The sequence below is a fragment of the Tenebrio molitor genome, chromosome 7, assembly GCF_963966145.1.
Source record: "Tenebrio molitor chromosome 7, icTenMoli1.1, whole genome shotgun sequence".
NCBI classification, from domain to species: Eukaryota; Metazoa; Arthropoda; class Insecta; order Coleoptera; family Tenebrionidae; genus Tenebrio; species Tenebrio molitor.
The window spans coordinates 471695-495114 of NC_091052.1; the positions used below are offsets into that span (position 1 = coordinate 471695).

The 23420-nt window shown below is 35.7% G+C and overlaps 3 protein-coding genes across 8 annotated transcripts in view; 1 reads left to right on the forward strand and 2 right to left on the reverse strand.

Moving 5' to 3' along the window:
• The window catches only part of LOC138135688 (serine-rich adhesin for platelets-like), a 43854-nt gene extending 42088 nt beyond the window's left edge, over window positions 1–1766 (reverse strand). Inside the window, exon 1 of the mRNA XM_069054495.1 lies at window positions 1653–1766. The gene's annotated coding sequence lies outside the window, so the exon portion shown is untranslated. The remainder of the gene's footprint in view (window positions 1–1652) is intronic.
• On the forward strand, window positions 1608–8100 carry LOC138135684 (transmembrane protease serine 9-like). 4 transcript variants are annotated; one of them, XM_069054487.1, is made up of 27 exons: window positions 1608–1744; window positions 1884–1946; window positions 2012–2164; window positions 2222–2300; window positions 2356–2549; window positions 2603–2812; window positions 2870–3028; window positions 3089–3213; window positions 3261–3443; window positions 3496–3658; window positions 3706–3907; window positions 3968–4078; window positions 4127–4326; window positions 4383–4592; window positions 4643–4798; window positions 4853–4974; window positions 5025–5207; window positions 5264–5426; window positions 5489–5681; window positions 5802–5891; window positions 5972–6177; window positions 6231–6440; window positions 6502–6657; window positions 6709–6833; window positions 6892–7074; window positions 7124–7292; window positions 7359–8100. In XM_069054487.1, the coding sequence occupies exons 3-27, from the start codon at window positions 2113–2115 to the stop codon at window positions 7556–7558; spliced, it is 4044 nt and encodes a 1347-aa protein (XP_068910588.1). In that variant the 5' UTR covers window positions 1608–1744; window positions 1884–1946; window positions 2012–2112; the 3' UTR covers window positions 7559–8100. The 4 variants fall into 4 exon arrangements, with proteins under 4 accessions (XP_068910588.1, XP_068910590.1, XP_068910589.1 ...); XM_069054489.1 differs by having other exon boundaries at window positions 1884–2164; window positions 2241–2300; XM_069054488.1 differs by lacking the exon at window positions 1608–1744 and having other exon boundaries at window positions 1874–1946.
• A 5319-nt stretch (window positions 8101–13419) lies between these two features.
• Window positions 13420–22833, reverse strand: Ranbp16 (Ran-binding protein 16). 3 transcript variants are annotated; one of them, XM_069052539.1, is made up of 13 exons: window positions 22661–22831; window positions 22047–22454; window positions 18008–18700; window positions 17262–17649; window positions 16882–17197; window positions 16533–16825; window positions 16315–16474; window positions 16052–16242; window positions 15781–15992; window positions 15127–15265; window positions 14289–14366; window positions 13916–14234; window positions 13420–13863 (listed from the first exon to the last, which is right to left on the reverse strand). In XM_069052539.1, exons 1-13 carry the CDS (start codon window positions 22673–22675, stop codon window positions 13764–13766), a joined length of 3312 nt encoding a protein of 1103 aa, XP_068908640.1. In that variant the 5' UTR covers window positions 22676–22831; the 3' UTR covers window positions 13420–13763. The 3 variants fall into 3 exon arrangements, with proteins under 3 accessions (XP_068908640.1, XP_068908639.1, XP_068908641.1); XM_069052538.1 differs by having other exon boundaries at window positions 15103–15265; XM_069052540.1 differs by lacking the exons at window positions 13420–13863; window positions 13916–14234; window positions 14289–14366; window positions 15127–15265 and adding an exon at window positions 15302–15421 and having other exon boundaries at window positions 22661–22833.
• Window positions 22834–23420: the final 587 nt, after the last annotated feature.

Sequence of the window (23420 nt, forward strand, 5' to 3'; positions counted from 1 at the left end):
ACTACGATTTTGCATGTAAAAAGTGCCACTTTCATTACGATATGCAAAAAATAATATTGGTGAATGTTTAACCAAGGTCACTTTTATAAGTACCTACTAGGCCGGGAATTGAACATTCCCGGCGGATTATGAATCATGCAAAACCGTCGATAACGGCCGGTGGCATGAAAAGATATATATATATATTCGTATGAAGAAAATTACAATTAAAATTCGAAATTCATAAAATAATTATGGTAAATTATATGTTTTTAATTTGTTGTAGCCAATTTAGGGCGTCTTCGGTAAGTAGATGTAGTTTGGAGAAACCTTGCTGGAATTTAGTAAGGGGACATTCTTCCACAATGTGTTGGATGGTTTCTTTTTCTGCACCGCATTCACAAGAAGGGTTTTCACGAATGTTCCAGTGAAACAACATATTATTGCATTTGCCATGGCCGGTTCTAAAACGATTTAATTTACACCAGATTTTCCTAGGTAGGTCAAATCCCGGAAGTTGTTTTGTAGGATCCTCAATTAGATTTTTATTGAAAATATCTACGTCTTGCCAGGCTGCTTTCCAATAGTCAGATTTGGAAAATGGCATGAAAATAACTACGTATTACATAAAGGCCTCTTGCACACGGACGGTTGTTTCACCGCCCGGTTCTCTTGCCCGTCCGGCAGAAAAACCGGTGAAAAATATTTAACATCTATGTAAAGTAACGTATAGTAAAGTATAAGATTATATGGCAGCACTAAAATTATCCCAATAATGGAAACCAATATTGGCGTTGAGATGGTTGTCTCGGCTCGTGCAGCTGCATCCCCTTTCCTTGGTTCAGGGCAGGGATTAAAAATTTGTGATAGAACATGTTTTTGATGTTTATTGTAAATTTTGTGATTGTAACGAAATTCCCTTTAGTACTTTGTGTCTTGAAAACAGTAAAGATGATTTGTAATAGTATTGTAATATTTAATAAATAAATATAATTTCATCGGTACGAATTTGTTTTGAGGCCGGCTCTGGAATTCACAACAGAGAATTGTTTGAAGCATGATTTATGGTTGGGCTGACCGCCTACTGCGATTGCGACAAAAGGGACGTTTATCTCCGGTCAACTACTTTTAAAGGGCCACATAATCTTATACCTTAAGCGTTACTTAAGCGTTTATTTAGATGGGACTTTACACATGGGCCGGCTTAAAATCTGTAAAATTAGCTTGACGTTTCGTTTTAACAAGTTGTGACATTTATCAAAATCAGTTCACATAGGAGAAAATTCTCAAATTCTGACAGTGTTTAACAAAAAAAAATCATTAAAAGTCTTTGGAAGACGTGGCAAATTCGTCAATCTGCAAGGTCCAATATTTTTTCTTAGTAAAGTCACGTCATGAAAATAACGTTTTTCCCCCCACTATGCTGATAACCGCCGGACGGAACTCGAATTTTCTTAATCCTACCCCGGACGGAATTCGAACTTTTACTGACCGCGGGACGGAATTCGGCAACTCCGGTTTTAAACCAAACATCATTGCGTACATTCAGTTGTTTAGTTCTTGTTGAGTAAACCTGTTTACATTTCTTCTTCTTGACGTTCTTTCGCGGTAACAACTTTGTTAATTTATCATAAACTTATGACCTCATTATAAAAAAAAAGTTTAATGCTTACGTATTACAGTACCGGTAGAAGATCAAAAAACCAACAATCTTTGTTGCAAATAACTTCCTCCCTCGCACTCTGTGATTTACTAACAAGAATTTGTAAGTTCATCTTCAGGCCTTTAACCTTCGCAACATTTTTATTAAGTACTGTTACTGAGAGGTGGAGGTCATTATTGTTTATTTAATTTTTCATTATAAAATAATAAAACAAGAAAAACATTAATTCAGTATTTTCAAGGTCAACAAACAAATAAACAGAAGGGGATTTCCAATTTTATAACACATTCTTGAAAACGCCGTGGTAATTCAGTGATTCTCAAAAAGCAAAAAGAGGTGGATTTTCACTGGCATAATGTTTTATTGTAGTAACCTACGATGAAAAGGTCATCGATTTGAGACAAGAACATAAAAAATGCTATAGCAATCCTAACGGAATTTATTAATCAAAGTTCAGTACAACTAACAGAATGTTTAGTCCTAACACATTTTTATTTCAAGTGATTTGTTTCAATTTTTATGGTAAGTTGCCACATAAGGATTGTGCGAAATTAGGTGCTATTAATTTTTTAATTTCAGTTGTAATTACAGTCCACAGTTACAGGTCAGCGGTAACTAGTACTGGTGTACGAGTGCGTCGTCAATTTACCGACAATGGGTAATTGTTGTTTATCCGTACCGTTTAAAATTTTATTACACATTTTAAAATATAGTTGCATACTACCCCAACATCCCACATTTGGAAGCTGGTCAGTTTACAGATCAGCAAATCAATTAAATCCCGGAATGCTGGCACCTTCGGGTACAGTCCTGCAAGTAACTTGTCGAGACACCTACAAATTAGATGGTGATGCAGCACTCGTTTGTATTAACGCAAGGTGGACAACTGAAGTTGGCCAATGTTTAAGTAAGTTCCAATATTTATTTCGAGCTTCATTTAACTGGTAAATTTCGCGGCAGAAACGTGCCCTTCTATATACAGTACGTCTGTTATGACCGTCACCTGCACTTACAACAATAAAAGAAAGGAAAATTGTACCAACGCCGTTGATGGTACCGTTGCAAAATTTAGATGTGCCCCTTATTACGAAGATGGAGGACTCGACAGACATCCAGCTCATGTTTGCTTCAATGGCAAATGGAGCCACAGTATTCCTGAGTGTGTTCCAGGTTGCAAAGATATTACCTACTTATCGGTAAACATTCACAAATTCTAGTATTTTTTAGTATGTGGTCAAAAATCTATAAAAAACGATCCGACGTTAATTGTTAACGGTTCTACAGTAACTAAAGGAGATTATCCTTGGCAAGTGGCGATATACAATACGACAGATAAGGAATTACTTTGTGGTGGGTCATTACTAAATCAGAGAGTCATTTTAACAGGTAAGTGAGTACCTACTACTCTACCGAGCTATAATTTTTCAAAAAATGTCACTCTTGTAGCCGCACATTGCATTACAAATGAGAGAGGTAAGTTACTCCCAACGGAAACCTATGTTGTGGCTGTTGGGAAGTATTATCGAACTTACAACGACCCCCGAGACTTTAAAGAATCACAGTTCTCCAACGTAAGTCCCGTTATAAAAAAGAAACTCTTTTTAATTTTTTTTTCTAGATTTACAAAATGTTTATTCCTAGACAATACAAAGGGGAAATTCAGAATTACTTTGGCGACATTGCTATTTTAGTTACGCATAAAACATTCGTTCTTTCAGCTAGAGTTCAACCTGTCTGTGTGGACTGGGGGTTTAAATACGACAACGCATTATTCGATCCCACCAGAAAAATTTTTGGCCATGTGAGTTTAGACTTAAACTTGTTGAATGATAAAGAAATTATGACGTGTACAGGTGAGCGGCTGGGGTTACACAATTGAGTATAAACAACCCTCGGAAGTGCTCAAAGAATTGGAAGTTCCTCTTATTAACTACGAACAATGTATTCAAGAATTACCAGAAGATTACGAAAAATTTATGACAGACGATAAACTTTGTGCCGGCTATTTAAATTCTGGTAATATTTTGGACTTGAAAAAGCAGGACATTAATTACCATTTTTAGGTACTTCTGTGTGCCGCGGTGACAGTGGTGGTGGTCTAGTTTTTAAATTTGGAAAGAGATATTATGTCACAGCGGTTGTGAGTCTATCACCACAAGCACCTACAGCAAACGGCGGATGTGATAGCCAGCGGTACGCTCTTTACACACAAATTTCACATTATATTGAGGAGTTTATAATAGATAAAGAAGCACGATATAGATCGTAAGTTTTTGGCAAAATTAAAATACCTAATTCTATAATGCATCATATTTTTGCTTTTAGTTCGGGAAGCATTGAGTGTGATCAGGATCCCAACTGTGAGGGAGTAACAACTGACAAACCGGTAACATTAATAACAACTCCATCATCACAGTCTCGTCCGACACTTCCAAAGTAATACATATTCATTGTAAGTAATAATCCAAAAACATGTTATTTTAGTGGCAATTGTTTATTACCGGAACATCCTACTTCTGGTCAGTGGTCAGTTTTCGGAGGAGGTTCTGTACATACTCCCGGAATGTCTGTAACTTCAGAATCCATCTTGCGGATACGATGTTCCCAAGGATATCAATTAGATGGAAAAGAACTCGTTTTATGTAATAATGGAAGTTGGTCCTCACCTATTGGGCAGTGTTTAAGTAATAGATTCAACATCGCAAATTTTAATATTTTTGAAATTTGTGTTTTGTTATAGAAACATGTCCATCGTTAGTTAGTACCAAAACCATCACTATAGTGTGCACTTTCAAAAACAACGAAACAAGTAAATGCATTAATCCTCCACACGGTACTATAGCAAAACACGTATGTGCTCCTTTTTATGAAGATTTGGCACTAGTTAAAAATCCAGTTCGCGTTTGTCGAAATGGTACCTGGGACTCGAAGAAACCTGAATGCGTTCCAGGTCAGTTAACTGATGTTTTGAAATATTTTCATCTTAAAAACTGTCTTTAGTGTGTGGCCAAAAAGCAGTTAGCGCCCAAACGTTGATTATAAACGGCAAAAAAGCAGAAAAAGCAAGTTATCCATGGCACGTAGGCATCTACCGTACGGAAAACAGGAGACTCGTTTGCAATGGAGCTCTGATAAGTCAGAGACTTATTTTGACATGTAAATACGATTAATTCCTACTTGTATCGTGTAAAATGAATTCACAAATTTCAGCTGCACATTGCATAACTGACCGGAATGGGGTACTACTTCCCAAAAGAAGGTTCACTGTTGCTGTTGGAAAACTATACAGGCAATTCAACAGTACTCGAGATGTTGAGGCCCAGTACTCGACAGTACGTGTTATTTACCGTACAAATATTAGAATTAACTGAATTTCTTGCAGGTGGAGGATATGTTTATTCCACTGGAGTACACAGGTGTGAAAAATAATTTTCTCGCGGATATTGGCCTGATTGTTGTACAAAACTCGTTCACACTTTCAAGAAGTGTTCAACCAGTGTGCGTAGATTGGGTGTTGGCATACGACGACGTATCATTACACAATGTTAAAAATATAACTGGATGGGTAAGAAAATATAATACGTTATTTCGCTTAAACATTTACGCTTTTGATCGATGCAGGTGAGTGGATGGGGTTATACAGTTGCCGGTGCTAATCCAGCAGATCAACTCAGAGAACTGAAAGTACCACTAATTCCACGAAACAAATGTAATCAAGACCTACCTGAAAATTTTCAACATTTATTCACCCATGACAAATTATGCGCTGGTTATCTGAATAGCAGTATGTGACAATATAAAATTGCCACAATCAAATTGTCATTTATAAAAAAACAAACATTTCAGGTACCTCTTTATGTGACGGAGATGGTGGAGGAGCTCTAGTGGTCAAACACGAAGGCAGATATTACGTGACAGGAATTGTCAGTGCCAGTCCAGTATCGTCCGCAGAAATTTGTGATAGCCAGCAATACGCTCTTTTCACCAAAGTGGCCCAATACAACAGTTTCATTTCGGAGAAAGAAGCACAGTTTAGGCCGTAATCATTTTTATTATTATTTTTAAGAGTTTACAGTAAATTTCTTGCGAATATCAAAATCAAATTCAAAACATGAGAATTAAGAAAAAACATTTTTAATTGCCCATTTTCTGCTTGCAGTTTTGGTAATGCAGACTGTAACAATGATGAAGATCCAAGTATTTGTCAAAAACCAACTACTGAGACTCCATCGAAAACAGAAGGGCACAGGTATGAAATCGGAACAGAAACTAAGGAAAATGCTGCTGTTATTCAATTAATGTCAAGCAATAATTATTTAAACATTTAAGGACTAGCTGCATCCTCCCGGAACACCCTAAATCTGGCAGTTGGTTAATATATTTTGGTTTTTCTTCTTCAAAATTTTCACCTGGGATGTCTGTCGAAGAGGGAACTGTTCTGCAAGTGAAGTGTCTAGATAAATATAAACTTGACGGCAATTCGGTAATACTTTGTGAAAACGGAAAGTGGAATTCGGAAGTCGGAACATGTTTGAGTAAATAATATTATAATCTACCGTGATGTTTTTTAAGCCCGTATCTGTTACAGAAACGTGTAGTTCATCGTATAGTACCAGTACCACAAAAGTCACTTGTTTCCTAAAAGGCAAAGAATTAGAAAATTGTATCGAACCGGTAGAAGGTACTCTTGCAAAATATGAATGTGCTACATATTATGAAGACCCACAGTTGGCGAAAAATCCTATTAACATATGTCTAAACGGGTTTTGGGACCAACGGCAACCCAATTGTGTTCCAGGTAATTATACACTAGACGTGCTAAATAAATCTCTTGGTCACTGAAAATTTTGCATTATCAGTATGTGGCCAAAAGTCGGTCACTGCCCAAACTCTGATTGTTAATGGCAACAATGTGAACAAAGGGGATTATCCGTGGCATGTAGCAGTTTACTACGGAAAAAATAGGAGATTTATGTGTGGCGCATCACTGATAAGTCAAAGGCTCATCGTAACAAGTTAGTTTACTGATTGCCAATTTGAACATATAAAAATAAATCATATTTTAGGTGCACAGTGTGTAACAGATCAAAAAGGTAACGTGCATCCTAAAAATGATTTTGTCGTGGCTGCTGGAAAGTATTACCGATTGTATAACCATTCGGGAGAGTCTAACGATGCCCAATTCTCGACCGTAATACGAGTACATATAATAATTATACGATGTAAAATCTTAACAAAAAAGTTTGTAGGTGCAAGAAATATTTGTTCCTGAATTCTACACCGCAACTTCTGGAAATTATTTTGGCGATATTGCCATCTTGGTGACATCAATACCCTTCGTCCTTTCTCAAAAAGTTCAACCAGTTTGTGTCGATTGGAGCCTAATTTATGAAAACGACATGTCAAACCCTTCTACTAATTTAACTGGTTATGTAAATACAGTGTTCAGTTTAATTCAAGTATTACTGATAATTTTTTTAGGTAACAGGTTGGGGATTTACTTCTTCCGACGGCACCAGCGACCTTGCCAAGGAACTCAAAGAACTGAAAGTCCCCATTATAAATTTTAACGAATGCTTCAAAAAATTGCCCCCAGATTTTACACAATTCTTAACTTCCGATAAATTATGTGCAGGATATTTGAACAATGGTAATTACGATTACTAATTACGATATGTTGCAGTGACACTTCGGAAAACTTTTTAATCAATTTCAGGTATTGCGGTATGCCACGGAGACAGTGGAGGAGGTTTAGTCGTGAAGTTTAACAGTAGGTATTATATCACTGGAATTGTGAGTGTCTCTCCACGTACAAACGTGGGAGGATGTGATATTCAACAGTATGCTCTTTACACCAAAATTTCACCCTACATCGACAAATTTATTTCACGAAAACAGCAACAATTTAGGACCTGAACACCAAGGCAACAGCTTCCTATTCGAAATGATTTTTTTTCACGATCGGGAGTAGAAATCAACTTTTCGGATGTCAACATCGTGACAGAAGTAGGGCATTTTCTCCCTAGGGAGCAAATATTTGCAAATACTTGCTCCCTAGGGAGTTTTCATTTTTTTGACAGTTGTGACAAAAATCTAATGGGAGTTTTCATTTTTTTTGACTGTTGTGACAAAAATCTAATTGTGTTGTCAAGGCAACTACTAATTCCATTAAATTCATCGAAAGATGACAACTCATTTGTCATCATTTTTTTATTCTTAAAATTTGAGATTTTTGTGCTGTTTCTACTCCCTACCGTGAAAAAAATAGTATATATACTTCTGGAGAGAATGCTCATTTTTCCCTCGGTGCTTTGTAGCCCTCGGGCTTCGCCCTCTGGCTACAAACTGCACCTTAGGAAAAATCATGCATTTCTCTCCCTCAATATATAATATACTATTAATTAGAAATTATAGTTTTTTTGTATATTATACAATATACATAATTAATATCTTAAAAACTCCTTACTATTTTTGATTTTATTTAATTGTGTTTCGAAATAGCTATTTGTGTTGCAATTATGAATTGATGAGGGCGTTATGGATTCATTACGCCCTCTTATTATGCCCCGGTTGTTATGGACATGTTTACGTATTTCGTATGCTATCATTCAATTATAGTAAAGTGAAAAATAAAACTATTTTCTTTTTGTATATGTTTATTATAAATAAATAAAAGACGTAGACATTGTGACATTAAAAGCACTCCGCTACGCGTCGTGTTCTTAAACTCGTCGCGCGTGCTTTAACCTTGAAGTTATCCAATTATTAAAATTATTGAAAGATTTGGCACAAATTTCGTTATCCGCCTATGGGGATTACTTGCTTCGCCGATGCCGATAAGCGAAGAACAAAAACAAATGCAAGAAAACTTTCATTTTTTGCTAACTTATGCACAGCGGTTAACTGCTGCTCCTGCTGCTGTGACATGACCTATAAGGATAGAGGAGAAAACAGAGAATCATATGGTAGATATTAAATGTAAACAATTTTAATATAAATATTTTAAACTGACCCTAATGAATCCTCCATACCTAAGATAATGACAAAATGTTTCCTAAAATGAATGTATTAATCTGTAAAAATTCTCATGAAGTAATAAGAGTACCTAATCACTATTCATTACACGAAGTGTTCAAAGTGACCGCTGTTATTGTCAATAGTACAATAACGAAGGCGCCGGAGAAATAATTCTTCCACTTTCACTCTTTCCAACATACCTACCTCTGTTATTGCGAATTGTTGTGGCAGCATTTTCCACCTGTTCTCTTAAAACTTCATGTAGCCCCACAAGAAGAAGTAGCACGGAAATTCTCTGGGCTCGAGGAGCACTCCCGCACGCTTCACGATACACTATACAATATCTATGTATTCATTATCCGAAAATAAACGCACCATTTTCACAAAATTTTAGCTCAAATCACAGAACCAACACGTAAACACCTGCCTTGTGCAGTCGGATAAAACTAACTAAAAATTCAATCCTCTACCTCGGCCGCAGAGCGAAAAAACTAAACTAAAAACACAATGTTTTGCGCTGATTATACAAAACCTATTACGAGTATTTGTATTTCACGGTCACTGTCATTGCGTCATATAACAGAAAATAAACAGCAAATACTGAAATGAAAATTAGATTTAAAAAAAAAATGGTACATAACAATTTTGTTTTTAACGAGATCTGTCACCGGTTAAAATTAATGTAAGTACTTATTTCTGAGACACGTTGTATATACAGGGTGATTTACGAGGAATAATGAGCCCGACGGAATAGAAAATGCAACCCACAATACATTGCAACAAAAAGTCGGACATCGAAGCGGTAAATGTCCGGGTTTTTCTCCTGATGAATTGCGGGTTGCATTTTCTATTCCGTCGGGCTCATTATTTCTCGTAAATCACCCTGTATTTACCAATTATGCAACAGTATGTAGTTTATTTAACGAGTTCGTGTGTAAATTGGGCTTTTTTGGTATGAGTGGGTCAGTTTAAAACGCGAGTGAAAAGAGCGTTTTAAAGGCCCACGAGTCCCAAAAAAGCCCAAAAATTTTTTTTTGTTCGACGAGTCCCTTAAAGGCTCCAAATCGCTTACAATCTTTAAAATTAGCTTGACGTTTCGTTTTGACAAGTTGTGACATTTATCAAAATCCGTTCACACAGGAGAAAATTTTCAAATTCTGACAATGTCGAAAAAAAAATGTTCTATTCGACACTGTCAGATCTCGTCAAGAAAAACAAAATTGTTATGTACTTACTTACTATTTTTTCGAAATATAATTTTCATTATAGTATTTTCCCTCCCGTAAATTAACGAGCTGTCTATTTTCTAGCTTTTGACCCAACGGACAGTGACCGTGGAATACATAATAGTTTTTGTAAAATCAGCGCAAAACATTGTTTTTAGAATAAAGTTTTTTCGCTCCGCGGCCGACGTAGAGAGGATTGAATTTTTAGTTAGCTTTATCCGACTGCACAAGGCAGGTGTTTACGTGTTGGTTGTGTGATTTGAGCTTAAATTTTGTGAAAATGGTGCGTTTATTTTCGAATAGTGAATACATAAATATTGTGTAGTGTATCGTGAAGCGTGCGGGAGTGCTACTTCTTCTTGTGGGGGTACATGAAGGACTTGGTATTGGATCCCAATTGATACAAGAGAACGTGTGGAAAATGCTGCTACAACAATTCGCAATAAGTGAGTGCAATAAATAATAATTTTTAAATATCAAAACTCAATGAATGCTTTGTAAAATGTATTTTGGGTTGCATTTTTACCTGGTCAGGCTCGTCATCTTACGTGAATAACCCTGTATGGAGTTTTATGACCAGTTAAAATTAATGTATTTATTTCTGACACGCGTTCTATATGGTAATTTTTGCAAGTAGGTATTACAACGTAAAATTTACTCATTGAAATGAAAATAGAAAATATGGTATTCCGACGTAATAATCACAAACAACACGAGTTTCTAAAAAAATATTTTACATCTCTAGGTATTTACATTTCATTTAATATTTAATACTCATTTAATACTATTATTAAGAATAAAAACTAAATTTATTCTGAATAAGAATTGTTTTCACGTACAGCTTGACCAGAATAGCTTGGCGCCTGAGATGCGCCGACCAGGAAACGAGCGAGTGTCTGTAAGACAAGGATGTGGCTACGGTTGTAGGTGCGGTACACTCAACGAAGCAAATCTGCTCAAAACAGCCCGGACATGCTGTTCACTTGAAGCTTGAAGCGCTGATTTTAGCCCGATTGTACACGATCTGAACACTTCCAGACACAACAAACAAGTGCGCTCCGCTAGTGGGCGGGACTTCAATCCACTGCGTCACTAGCCAAGCTGTTCTGGTCGACCTGTACTTACCTAAGTTACGTATTATTAACCAATTAAATACCTTACGGACTTTTTTGTCACGAGATGACTAGAAGAAAAATGTAAAAAAACAACAGGTCAACATATTACGATAACGTTTTATTCAACACAGATGTTTAGTAACAACAATTTCAAATGACTGGTATAATCAGTTTAAAAAAATAAAAGTAAAAAATTACTGAATAAAAACTATTCACAAAAGCAATACATATTAACATGTGGGAAATAAAATTACAATTTATTACTTGAATTTCAAATTATTATCACTTAAAACTTTTGGGATGAAATATGCACTAAGAATCTGCAAACACAAAATTTCAAACTGCATTCCAATGCTCCGCCCTCCATAGTAAATAAATATAAATAATGTTTTTCCGACCTGGAGCGTTGTCTTGATGGAACACTATATTTTTCCCCTTTTTCTTTCACATCACGTACTTTAGCAATTAGTCTACCACACTTCTCTGGCGACACTTTGTCCACGAGACAAATAATCAGCCAATCAAATGCTAAAACACTGTTCCGTAACGTCCTGTGTTGAGATAGCTGCACGTAATTTGCGATGAGATTAACTCCTATTGTGAGCCCCTGTGATGAAGTGAAGTTTTGCTTCTGATCTAGAATTAACATTTCGGATACCCATGATAACTTTTCATATCAAATTTTAATTTGCCGAAAAATACTGCCCGGACTTGACTTTTATTTTGCCGCTAATCCAGGGACTTTTCTTGTTTGCTATGGAAAGCAGGCATGTAAAAAAAAGTCCAAGTTATTTATTATTGGTAACGTAACAGTAGGTACCAAAAAATGTAGTGATGTCATTCTCACGATTATTGCTTTTCATAGTATATAACGGTATTAGGCCGATATGGGTTATATAACAGACATGGTTGAGGTATTGTAAAATCGAGGCGGAGCCGAGATTTTATAATCAACCGAGTCTGTTATATCCATATCGGCCGTATGTTGTTTTATAGTTTTCTTTATACCAATAATACTTAACATTTAACGATGATTTATTTGTAAGACTGACATTTCTCTTTACTTCAAAAATTAAATTTAGTTGTCATCTATGCCGTAACCGTAGTAACGGTAGCAAAAATAACGGCCTAGTCTGTTATAGGTATCATATCAATCAAGCATTGAGTACTGATAAATCCTAATAACAGTATGGTATAAAGAAAACATATTATCCTTTGCCGATAAGGCATGAGAAAAAAATCTGAATTAATAATAAAAAATTGAGATTTTAACATTAATTTTTTATACCTATTATGCAATAAGTACTAAGTCCAGGTAGCTGATGGGTATACCTGATATACCAAATCAAATGTAACCATCCATATTTTTATCTTGACACTCGCCTCAATAGGTAGAAAAAATGTTCGACTCACTCCCAAAACATATGCCGAGTAAAATGTCAATAAATATCTTACGTTAAATATTAAATAAATGTTATTACTATCTTATGTTAAATAAGTGCGTTATACAGGCAACCTGAATAAATTCTATAAAAAAACTATAAATTAAGTTCAAAATACCAGTCCCATGACAATAACTACGGACATGATTACCCAAAAAAATCAAACGTGATTTCGACGAGGTTATGTACCGTTATTCCGGATTAATGTGATGAAATCAAGATTTGTCAACGGCGTTTTTTTTAAGAATCTATCCTGAATCCGGTAATGATGGATGGCTAAATTTTCCTCGGAAGACAGTTTTGCTTGATCTGGTATCACCATTTTTGACATACAATTCTAATTTACTGGAAAAAAAACAAGCATTCGCTACTCCGGTAGAATCAACAAGTAGGCGAAAAATACAACCCAAACTTGCAGACTTATTTTAGCACTAATCCATGAACTCTTTTTTGTGCATACGATCGAAAGCATTCCTGTAACAGTTTTTTTTTCAAGTTATCATTTGCAACCCAACGTACGGAAACCGTAAGTGCACGTAAATATCTCGTATTTTTTTTTACATTTTGTATGTAAGTACTAAACGCAATTACGAAACACGGTCGTAAAGGCATGATATGAATATTATTGTTGACAATTTTTCTCTACATAGTTACAAAATTATTACAATCGTTTATGAATGAATCTTTGTTAATATTGCAGCTCATAATCATGCATTCTGATGAAACAAACGTAGCGACGAATCTATAAACGACTAAAAAATTTCAAACATCTATACTGCCATAAAATACAGAACAAAATTCATCACACAATGTCTAAAATGTTATAGTTATGTTCACAGTCGTCAAATAATCAAATTTTAAACATGAATTGAAAATTACACATGAAATTTACAAAGTCAGTTCGAGTCAATCCAAGCAACGCTAACCGCACTGTCAGTCAAAATTTCACTGGGAAAATCTACAAATGAATACACAGGTGATGGTTTATTTAAAATTTTAATCAGCCTGCTTCAGTTTTTCTATTGTAAATAAAGTCATTAGTACTGAAAAGTACGCCAGCACTGATAATCTTCCATAGATATCCAATGCATTTATTTTTCTTCTATTACTACATTATACATCATTAAAAAAAATACTCAAACAAGCATCTAATTCACTCACAAATCCATCAAGAAACAATACTTATTCGCCGCCTCTTAACGTTAATAATAATTTAACAAAAATAAATGCAATGTGTACCTAATGTAACAACCAATTAGTATTTTTCACAGTACATAAAAACAGCACACTGTTGATCTGACAGTTGCAACTCTCACATTCACTATGATGTCATCATATCACTAGCAGACGACGTATTTACATTGGGCCCTTTTAAAGAGTCATTAATATCCCGCCGAAACATTGATAGGTTTTGTGTAAATCTGAAAATATTCCGATCATCATACATTTCTCATCAAACCAAAAATACTTTACTTGTCTCTATTTTTTGTCAACAAATTCCTTTCGATTCCATCCATTAAATTTTCGAACCATTGCACCATCGCTGCTTGTTTATCAGGTGGCTGGCTCCTGATTATACTTTCCCGCATTTGATTAAAGTAGTCCTCGTTCAACAAGATGAGTCCCAGAAGCGGCCTGGACATGGACCACTGATTTCGGCAATCCTCGAACATGATCACGTTCAGTACAGTACTCAAAATTTGCTGAAGTATCTCCGGATGCATCTCGAGTACTTTTAGGAACATGTCGCTGCTCGGTGCCAAACCGACTCTTTGTTTTTTACCTGGATACACTGGAACGTCAATTATCGTCAAGTCAGGTCGTCAGAAGGCGGTGAAATTCGTACCTTTCTGCGTCAGCTGTTTAAACAAATATGTGACTATGTGATCCAATGTCGCGCAACAGCCGGTGCAAACCATTGTATCTACAATTGCTCGAATGATTACAACGCTACGGGAACAAGAGATAACTCGGCAAGCACCAATTCCACACGCACACATTTCATTTGACAAGCTCATTCGATCACGGTCTTATTACACCAATAATCGCACATATTTTGGCAGTGACGTACTGAAAGCTACCGAACAACCCAGGGCTGTTAAGCTTGCTTTTAAACATGGCAATTAAAAAAAATATCGACTCAGTTTCTGCAAACTAAGAAACCATCGATATCTGAAATGCATTCACGCTTTTATTACAGCCCTAAAACAACGTCTTGATTAGCACAAATGCGTTATTTTTGCATTAAGAATCTACTTGAAGCACGTCATTCGCCGATTAAGTGTCTCAAGTCTTTTGAGACTGCACAATTAATCTATAATCAATTCAAGCTCATGCTGAACATCCGGCAAGCAAACATTCGTCAACATACTGCTATTGAAAAAAAACACGTGCTCGAATCTGGTTAACTATATGAGCTTTGTACAGTCAGAGACATGACAGCTGCAGACCCAAACAATTCTTTAAAAAAACAAAAACCATAAAATAAAAAAGACAAACAAAACTACAATCTAGTCCTAAATAAACCCAAGTCCAGGTATTTATAGCCACCCGGGTCTGATTTTTTACGAAACTTTGTCAACAAATTTTAAAGTGACACGACTGCAAGGTCTTTAATAGTGACAAAGTTTTGTAGTGCTGTGTCCCTGAACCGTACAGACCTGTATAGTGATTCAGTTGCCCACCTAAGGCAGTTAGACCCTCGGATATCGAGGAGAGGATGTACAAAAATACTTGCGGCTCCAGTGTCGAGAGAAAACTCATGTGGTCCTGTGCCAGACATTCCAAGAGTACGTAGTAAGTCTGCGACAGCTTTGGATAGTCCTGCATGGAACAAATAGCATCTCAACTGTCATGCACAACCTCGTACTGTGTATTATAACTTATAATTAAAGTAGTGAATTGACTCACCACTCGATTTACCACCACATTAAGCACGCGATCAAGTGGTTTAGAATCGACTCACGGCTCAAGAGAAGTCTAAATGAATATAACTCTATTTAGTAAAATCAAACAAAAAGTGTCGCAGCTAAGAAAATAGGAAACGTTAACACTGTCCAAGTCATTTTTTAAGACTTTATTACCGTTGCTAAATGAAACTGGCATAACAAAGCACGTTATAATCTTCAGAAATTTTCAAAATACGTAAGCACTATAATTAATTTCATGAAAAAAAAAACCGACGAATTACGTTCGCAAAGTACCAATCCACAAGACAACAACTGGACACAATGAAACGTCATCAATATATTAATAATTAATCTGTTTGAAATAATTTTAATTTAACAATTTGTACTTGTTTTGTTGATTAATATTTTTTCAAATACGATATTACTCACCAATAAATCCGATTGTGGTATCGACAACAACAGTTTTACAAATATGTTGAGAGCATTATCCAGGGTTTCGTCACCGTAGAGTCTAAACACTCCGAAATTTACGTAACTGCCGCACAATGCCGCCTTGAGCATAGAAAAACATATTGATATCCCCTTCAATTTCAACGGATACGTTTGTTCTTTTGGTACTTCTACATTTAATATCCTACTACCTATAAAAAATATCAAAACTTTTCAGTACAAGATAAAAACTAACGTAGAAATATCTTACCGTAACTACAAATAATTTTACTCGCTTCCCTAAATAATAAAATTCCGTTTGGTGACGACACATCGAATTGCAGCCGTTGCGACCGATTTTGAACTAATTCAGCGAAGAGTTTTAGTACGGGAGTTGTTACTTGGGGATCGTGATACCACAGTTCTATCGCCCTTAGTAATATTGGAGTATAATTTGGATATCTGAGAAAAATTAAGGGTTTTAAAATATGTTCACTATTAACAAAAGATAAAGACATCAAATGTCAAGGATACATCCAATCAAAGAGCATCATGTACGACGTTTTAGTATTAAACGAAAAAGCCAGACCTCTCAAGTCTCTGGCTAAACCGATCAAAGCTTTCTTAGCGTCCTCCGAAGCAAACATCGGACCATCCGCTGCAGTTAGCATCGTACCAATATTTTCGAAAGAAGCTAAAAAAGAATCACCTGATTAGCAACAGCCAAGACTCTAATTAATTTGTCTAATCACCAGTGAGTGGTAGCATGAATGTGTGAAATCTATCTTCATCTTCTCCCAAATCCACCATGAGCAGACGTCCCAACGAAGTATAGAACATCGACCTGCATCGCATTTCTGTAACGACCACCGTATTACCCAAAAATGGAAAATGTTCACTAGTGTGGTTATTCAACATAAATTGGACTTCTTCTAGTTTGACTAGTTTACGAACGCAACTATAGCCGACGGACAAATCATTGAGAAGTTGCAACGTCTTGCTAATAATTTGTTCACTGCGTCCCCAATACTTTAAATTTGTTATTCTAAAACAAAAACAAAAGTGTTGGTTTTCGGAATTACACACTTTGTATCCACTTACATTTTCCTAATAAAAACACTCAAAACAGTCGCTTCATCATTCAATCCCAACACTTCCGACAGTCTTCTATAAACCTTCGAATTCTTCTGCACCTGATCACCCACATAGATCTTCCTGAATTGTTCGAAGAAACTCAACATCGCCAATTCTAACTTCTCGCAACCACCTTGTGCCAATCTAGAATCGGTCAAATTCATTAATTGCAGTACTCTGCACACCAGCTCGCCGTCCATCGTATCGTGTTCTTCGTTGCTGTTGAATGAGACGCGGCCGCCTATTGCCGAACCGATGATATAAACCAACCAAGTCAACCTACCTAAAAACGACATTGTTTCCGTTACCCATCCGAGGTACTTGTAGGTTTCGCGACTTTCGATTACCTTCTTGTACGGTAATTTCAACGTGTTGCGTCGGACTGACGACTCCGCTCGTTCTGGGAATCGCCATTAATTCCTGGTAAGTTCTAGCGGCCTGATCGAACAATTGTACTAACAACGTGCAAGTTTTTTGGTATTCGCATCTACCAATCACAGACAGTTGCTCGAGTTGTTGCTGCACCATACCCAAGTCTTCAAGGGGATCCTCGAGGTTCTCTTGGACCACCACAGCTACAGACTCCAGTCTTGATGTTATGTACGCGTTTGTCACTTCCGGTGTATAAGTCTCCAGTAAGTGAGGTTCGGTTGCTTTCACGTACGGAACGGAAGCCACCATCCTTTGCCAAAGGCTCAGCAAGTAATGCACGCTGTTCGGCGCAAACTGCCACATCTACAAAACAATTATTCTGGAGAATACATACAGCTTGCCCATTGTAGCTTGAGCTGTGAGAATGCGCAAAGTTGAATAAAGAGGTCCGATAGAGGCCCTGGAAGCAGCAAAGAAATGCGACAAAATTAGTGTTAGACCACTGCGCATCCGGCTCTCACAGCTCAAGCTACAATGGGGAAGCTGTACTTTTAGAACGATAACGAGGACCAACGTCCTCATTAATTTTTTAAATAGAACAATCGTTAAGTAAACTTCTCTTGCTCTCAATCGTGTTTTAGCTAATTGTGAGGTCATGAATATAGTAATAACATTACTTGTTAACAGTTACCAACTTCAGTTAACCTTATCCTGTAATTACCTGTAAGCTCTGCACGGTGAACTTGGCTATCAGCTGGATAGCCTCGGGATAATTATCGACCATAACCAACTCCCCAAGCTGGTAATTAGACTTGAGCCGCGCAAGCAGTCGGCAAAACTCGTGGTAATTTGCTGAATCGCTCAAACCTTGAGGATTCTGCAGGATGTGTTTGACTCCATTCACGAGATGAGTTAAAAACTTAGCTCTCTCCGTGTTGCTAAACAACGACCGCCGAACTGAGGCGATCTGGACCAGACAGGAGAGCGCCAACGACGACAGTGTGTTAGGCAAGGAATGATACAAGTCAAAAAACAACTTCAAAGTGGTGAAGTCGAGGAAAGCCGGCCTCCAACTGGTCGGTATTTGTACGGTACACAAGTCGTCCGAACTTTCGTCCGTCGAAGTTCCAATGAAATCAAAAGTGAGACAATTCTGGGCTAATCGTAACAGCTGCGTCATCAGACCGTGTTGATTTTCGTCGTTGAAGTTGAGATTTTTACAGTTTTCTATTGCGGTGCCTAGAAGGGTACACGAAAGACGAAATATTTCGAAAAGTTGAGTATCTCGAAACGAAGACGCGATCTTGCGGTGCTTCGTCAGAGAACGGTTCGCTTCCACTTCGGATATTTGATTCATTTCGCAAGTCAGTTGAGAGAGTAGTTGCACACCGATCATGCAGTGTTCAACCGAACCCTAAAATGTTTACGTTCAACAGTAAAACTCACATAAACGCAAAAAACTAAAAGTACACAGCCCCTTTCGTTATTTACTAAAATTATTTTGAAATCTAGTAGAAAAAATAATACATATACAACTAAAAAGGGAATAAGCAATAAATATAAAATATTAACATCACATCGGCAGATGGTAATAATGTTAAATTAGTATGTACCTAAATGGTGAATTTAGAAAACCAGGAAAAGCTTTTCAAAGAACAAGATCGATGAAACTGTCGGTTAAATTATACAGTATTCGTTCTTACTGTTGTTGTCATTATTAAACCAACGTTAAACTAATTTTAAAATTATTGGAGCTTTACATGCAAAGGTCGGGAATGGTAAATACCAGTTCGATTAAATTAAAAACTTTATTTAAACTTATTACTACTTCTTTTGTGAATTCTTTATTATTTTAGAAAGTAAAACCACCAACTGTTACAATGTATTTATTTACGTCATTTTTGTTTAAAAAATTTACTGACGAAACAAATACGTGTAGCTCACATAAAGTAAACCACTTCAATCTAAAAAAAAATCACTTCAATAAAAGAAATATGTAATATACAAAGGTCACTTTAAATTTAATTTTATATTATTTAAAAAGTTAATATGTACATATTACAAATAAATAATATAAATGAACACAGATTTGTGAATTTTGTAAAATCCTTCATATACAGTGTGGCCAATTTAAGATGAAGACAGACTGATATTTTTGTTAGGTACTATTAAGAGTAAAGATTTGCACTTTTACACAGTCATAGAAACTCGGTACGGGAAGTCGAAATTGAATCATGAACAACTTTTTGTGACTTCTTTCGATATCTCCAACGTGAGGCTAAATATCGAGAATTGGCCCTACAGCCAATGGCAAGGTCGCCATTGTCCAACTTTACAATTAAGTACCTGCTTCAAAAGATGCAACCCATAAAGTTCTACGATTACGAAAAATTCAACTTTATAGAAATGGATTTAATGATTAATTTGGCTCGATTTTGTTTTTGCGGTTTTTCTTAAATTACAAAAAGATCTTCAATTCTAATTCTAATGTTCACCTGATTTGCTTGTGTAACATTATCAAAAACTCTTCAATCTATAAAGAATAATCACCTAAATTATGAATTTCTTTATTTCGGTGAAACCTAATTTAATTTTAAAAAAACTACAACTAATCTGTTACATTTTTGGCAAGCTTTTAATTCTATAAAAACATAACGGTAATCAATAATTTCATAATCGTAAGTCATTCTATACCTTTTAAAACAATATTTTAATACAATTTCAATTCAAAACTTTAATAGTGGTTTAATACATAAATATTAACTACTTTCATTTTATAACATTTTAGTTTTACAATACAATACATTTTGAAACCTAATCCCTAAGTAGTATAACAAAGACAATTTATTGATTAACTGCGGTTAGTGTAGTTATTTTCTTTATTTAAATTATTATATTATTTAATATGTAATTGCTTAAATACAATTTTAAATAGAATGTTGATGAAAATTTCGTACCGAGGTTAGTGCAAATCTATAAATAAAAATTAAATGCTGTTCGTTGGTAACCGCTTCACTGGCTGGACCGATTTGGCCAATTCTTTTTTTTTAATGTTCGTAATAGTCCGAATTAAGTTTTTATGGAAAAAAATTGGAAAAGTAGTTGCCCGGAAAATTGGATAATTCTGGAAAAGGTGAAAGTGCTTTTTTCTATGGGTTTTTGTGATGAATATGCGTAATTCCTTTTTTGTTTTGTTCGTTATAATCTTGGGGCCTGATTGCAGCGCAAATGTGTAGCTATCTATGTGTAGGAACACATTAATTACCAATATGCGTCATCTTTCTCAAAGTTGGAATTTTGCGCGTTACCATTAACAACGAGTGCGACCGTCGCAAGCCAACTTGAAATCGGCCTCTTTGAAAAGTTTTAAGGAAAAAAATTCGGGACAATTACAAACGAAAATCGGAAAATTCGGAAAAACTGCAAAAATTACATTTTTGAATGTACTCTCGATCATAATTGACGATAGGAACAACACAATTAATTGATTCGTTTTTTTTTTTGTTTGTTTGATATGCTCCTGGGATTGATATAACTCAATTGAATGTTTTTCAGTTGAAAAAAATTTGGGAGATTTGGAAAAAAATCTGAAAAAACGGATTTCGGCCTAAATTAAAATTACATTTGTTATTATGTAGTTTATTACTTTTGTTTTGTTTCGCGATCTGTCCAACAAATGTAAACGCTGTTCAAAATTAAATTTTGAAACAAATCCGCATGGTTCCAAGTCGATCACATTCCAGGCACACCACACATTTCCAGCATTTCAACAGTGTACTGCCGATAGAATTCATCTCGCATGTAAAATTTCTCATTTTTATTTTGTTTACACATTTCCAATAGCTTTTCACAAATTCACAAAACGATCACAAACAAATTTATTGAAATCTGGATTGGACAAGACAACGTCTGTCGGGTCAGCTAGTCAAAAATAAAAATGAAACAGAAAATCTGGTTTTCCTATTCACAAGTTATAGACACAAATGATAATCGTAATCTTTATCGTTGTTATAGTTTTTAACTATCATATTTTGAATTATCACTAAATTTTTACCATCATGCAACACTACCAAATAGTTTTGTCAACTTCCTCAACATAATCTAACATGTGTATGTATACTGCGCCAAAAAATTGTCGCAACACTATAGCTATTTATGCAACGAGTTGCAAAATGAGCGTCTTTTTTGCACCAGACATGACAATTGGAACACGAGTGTCAACGAGTGGTCCAACATGTCGTGTGAAAAAAAATAGCCATTTTGCTACGTGTTTCATACAAGATTTTTTCTAATTTAGTTACGAAAAGCACACACTCTCATTAAAATCCTCTTTAAATCTGCTATTTCAATAATCTTCCGGGATAATACTACTAATGTTACACTAGTGATAATATAAACAAACATTTTCGAAATTCGATGTGTTGCGACATTTTTTTGGCGCAGTGTATTAGCGATGTTTAAGTGCAATAATTATAATGTTGGTCTAATATGAAAAACACTACTGCTCAAATAATATATTTCACAAGATAAAATCTGTTTATATGTATGTAGTAAAATTTCAAAATATTAGTGATGTTACAAAAAACTTCTGTTGGAGCAATTCTTTTGCTCACACCATCAATGTTTTAATATTATTAAGAACAAATAGTAGTTTTGGTTGGAAAATACAGTCCAAAAATGTTTAAATCAGTATGTCAATAAAGGGCTGCTGTATTTTTAGTTTGACACGCTTTAATGAAAATCAAAAGCAAATATTAAACCTGTAAAAACTTGCTGATATCACTGACGACATTCCTAAACACAAAATCTTCTTTATGTGTATCAAACCATCCTAGTTTTGTGATCCTAGCAAAAAGCGTGACCAACGCCTGCACCACAAAATTGGGCAGCTTTGGCCTAGTGGCCAAATAATTCAACACATAATTCCTAATATCAACACGCTGTTGGAGACTCAAACCTTGAGCACTTCTCGACACCAACTTTGTTAAAGTGGTAGCTGCCAACAACTGGGCATAACACGAATCACCTCTATCTAACAAAACCTGGCACTTGGTGAGAGCATCGGGCCCATCCTGGAACACTACCAAGGCTTTTTCGGCATCAGCCCTAACCGCTGTGTCTTGAGACTCATAGAGCTGCTTGCACAACAGTTCCAGTTGGCGGATCTCCTAAAGGAATTGACAAAAATCAGAGGCTATCAGTGAAAAAATGTCAAGCTAATAAAGACGTCTCGTCGGTTAGTTCAGAGAATTTATCGGTGTCTGATAAGGGGACGTACTCGACGAGACTTTTATTTGAAATAGGGATGAAGTGACTGGAGTTAAGTGGTGATTGTTCTCGTAAGGTTCACATAGATTATGAAGGGCGAATTTACCTGTTCATCAGCCATTATCGCTCTCTTTCATTGGGTAAATTTGTTGTTGATTTTACTGAGAAATAAAGGTATGGAAGAGGTAAGATTTTCACCACTTCTATCAACTTCACAACGATCACACTCAAAAACAACATAACGCAAATTTACCGGATCAGTGGCGCCGGAGGGTGGCGCTATCGTACATCATATTATGCGCGAAATTTGAATTCAGCACATACGTACAAGAAAACAAAACAAATCTACAAACGTAGCTCCACAGGTAACATTTACAGCTACGTATTGAATGTAATTTCAATATAAAAATCTTATTTTCGAGGACGCTATTTGAATCCCCTTTTTCAGCATTAATACTTTTTTTTAATATACAATTTTTTTTTTTAATCTGCCAACGTAGCTCAACTGATATAGATATTACCAATACGGAGACACATCAACCGCTTTTTCAAAGTTGTAACATAAAAATATATAGTTGTGAAATATTATCTACGTATAATTAAGTTTTTAGCAATAAAAACGATTCAAAATTAAATTCTGCATAATTTAATACATCGTAGTTGATATCGGCAATAACTGATGTATTTTTGTTTTTAATGGCCAAACGAGATTTATTTAGATGTATTAAAAACAACCAAATAACACAAAATATGGACTGCAAGTCTAAAATAAGTCAACAAAAACAAATTTATATAACGTTGGTCTAAGCTCCAAAATTATGTGCCTTAAAACTTTTTACCTAATACATAATTATATTGTTTACGTG

Coding starts and splice junctions, on each gene's coding strand:
- Ranbp16 (XM_069052538.1), bottom strand. Junction 17,198..17,261: donor TGAAATTACCGTACAAGAAG/GTAATCGAAAGT, acceptor TGTCGTTTTTAG/GTAGGTTGACTTGGTTGGTT. Junction 15,266..15,780: donor TACCACAATCGGATTTATTG/GTGAGTAATATC, acceptor TGTTCCATGCAG/GACTATCCAAAGCTGTCGCA.
- LOC138135684 (XM_069054487.1), top strand. CDS start 2,113: ATGTTTAGTCCTAACACATTTTTATTTCAAGTGATTTGTTTCAATTTT. Junction 4,593..4,642: donor GAAACCTGAATGCGTTCCAG/GTCAGTTAACTG, acceptor AACTGTCTTTAG/TGTGTGGCCAAAAAGCAGTT. Junction 4,975..5,024: donor TTGAGGCCCAGTACTCGACA/GTACGTGTTATT, acceptor AATTTCTTGCAG/GTGGAGGATATGTTTATTCC.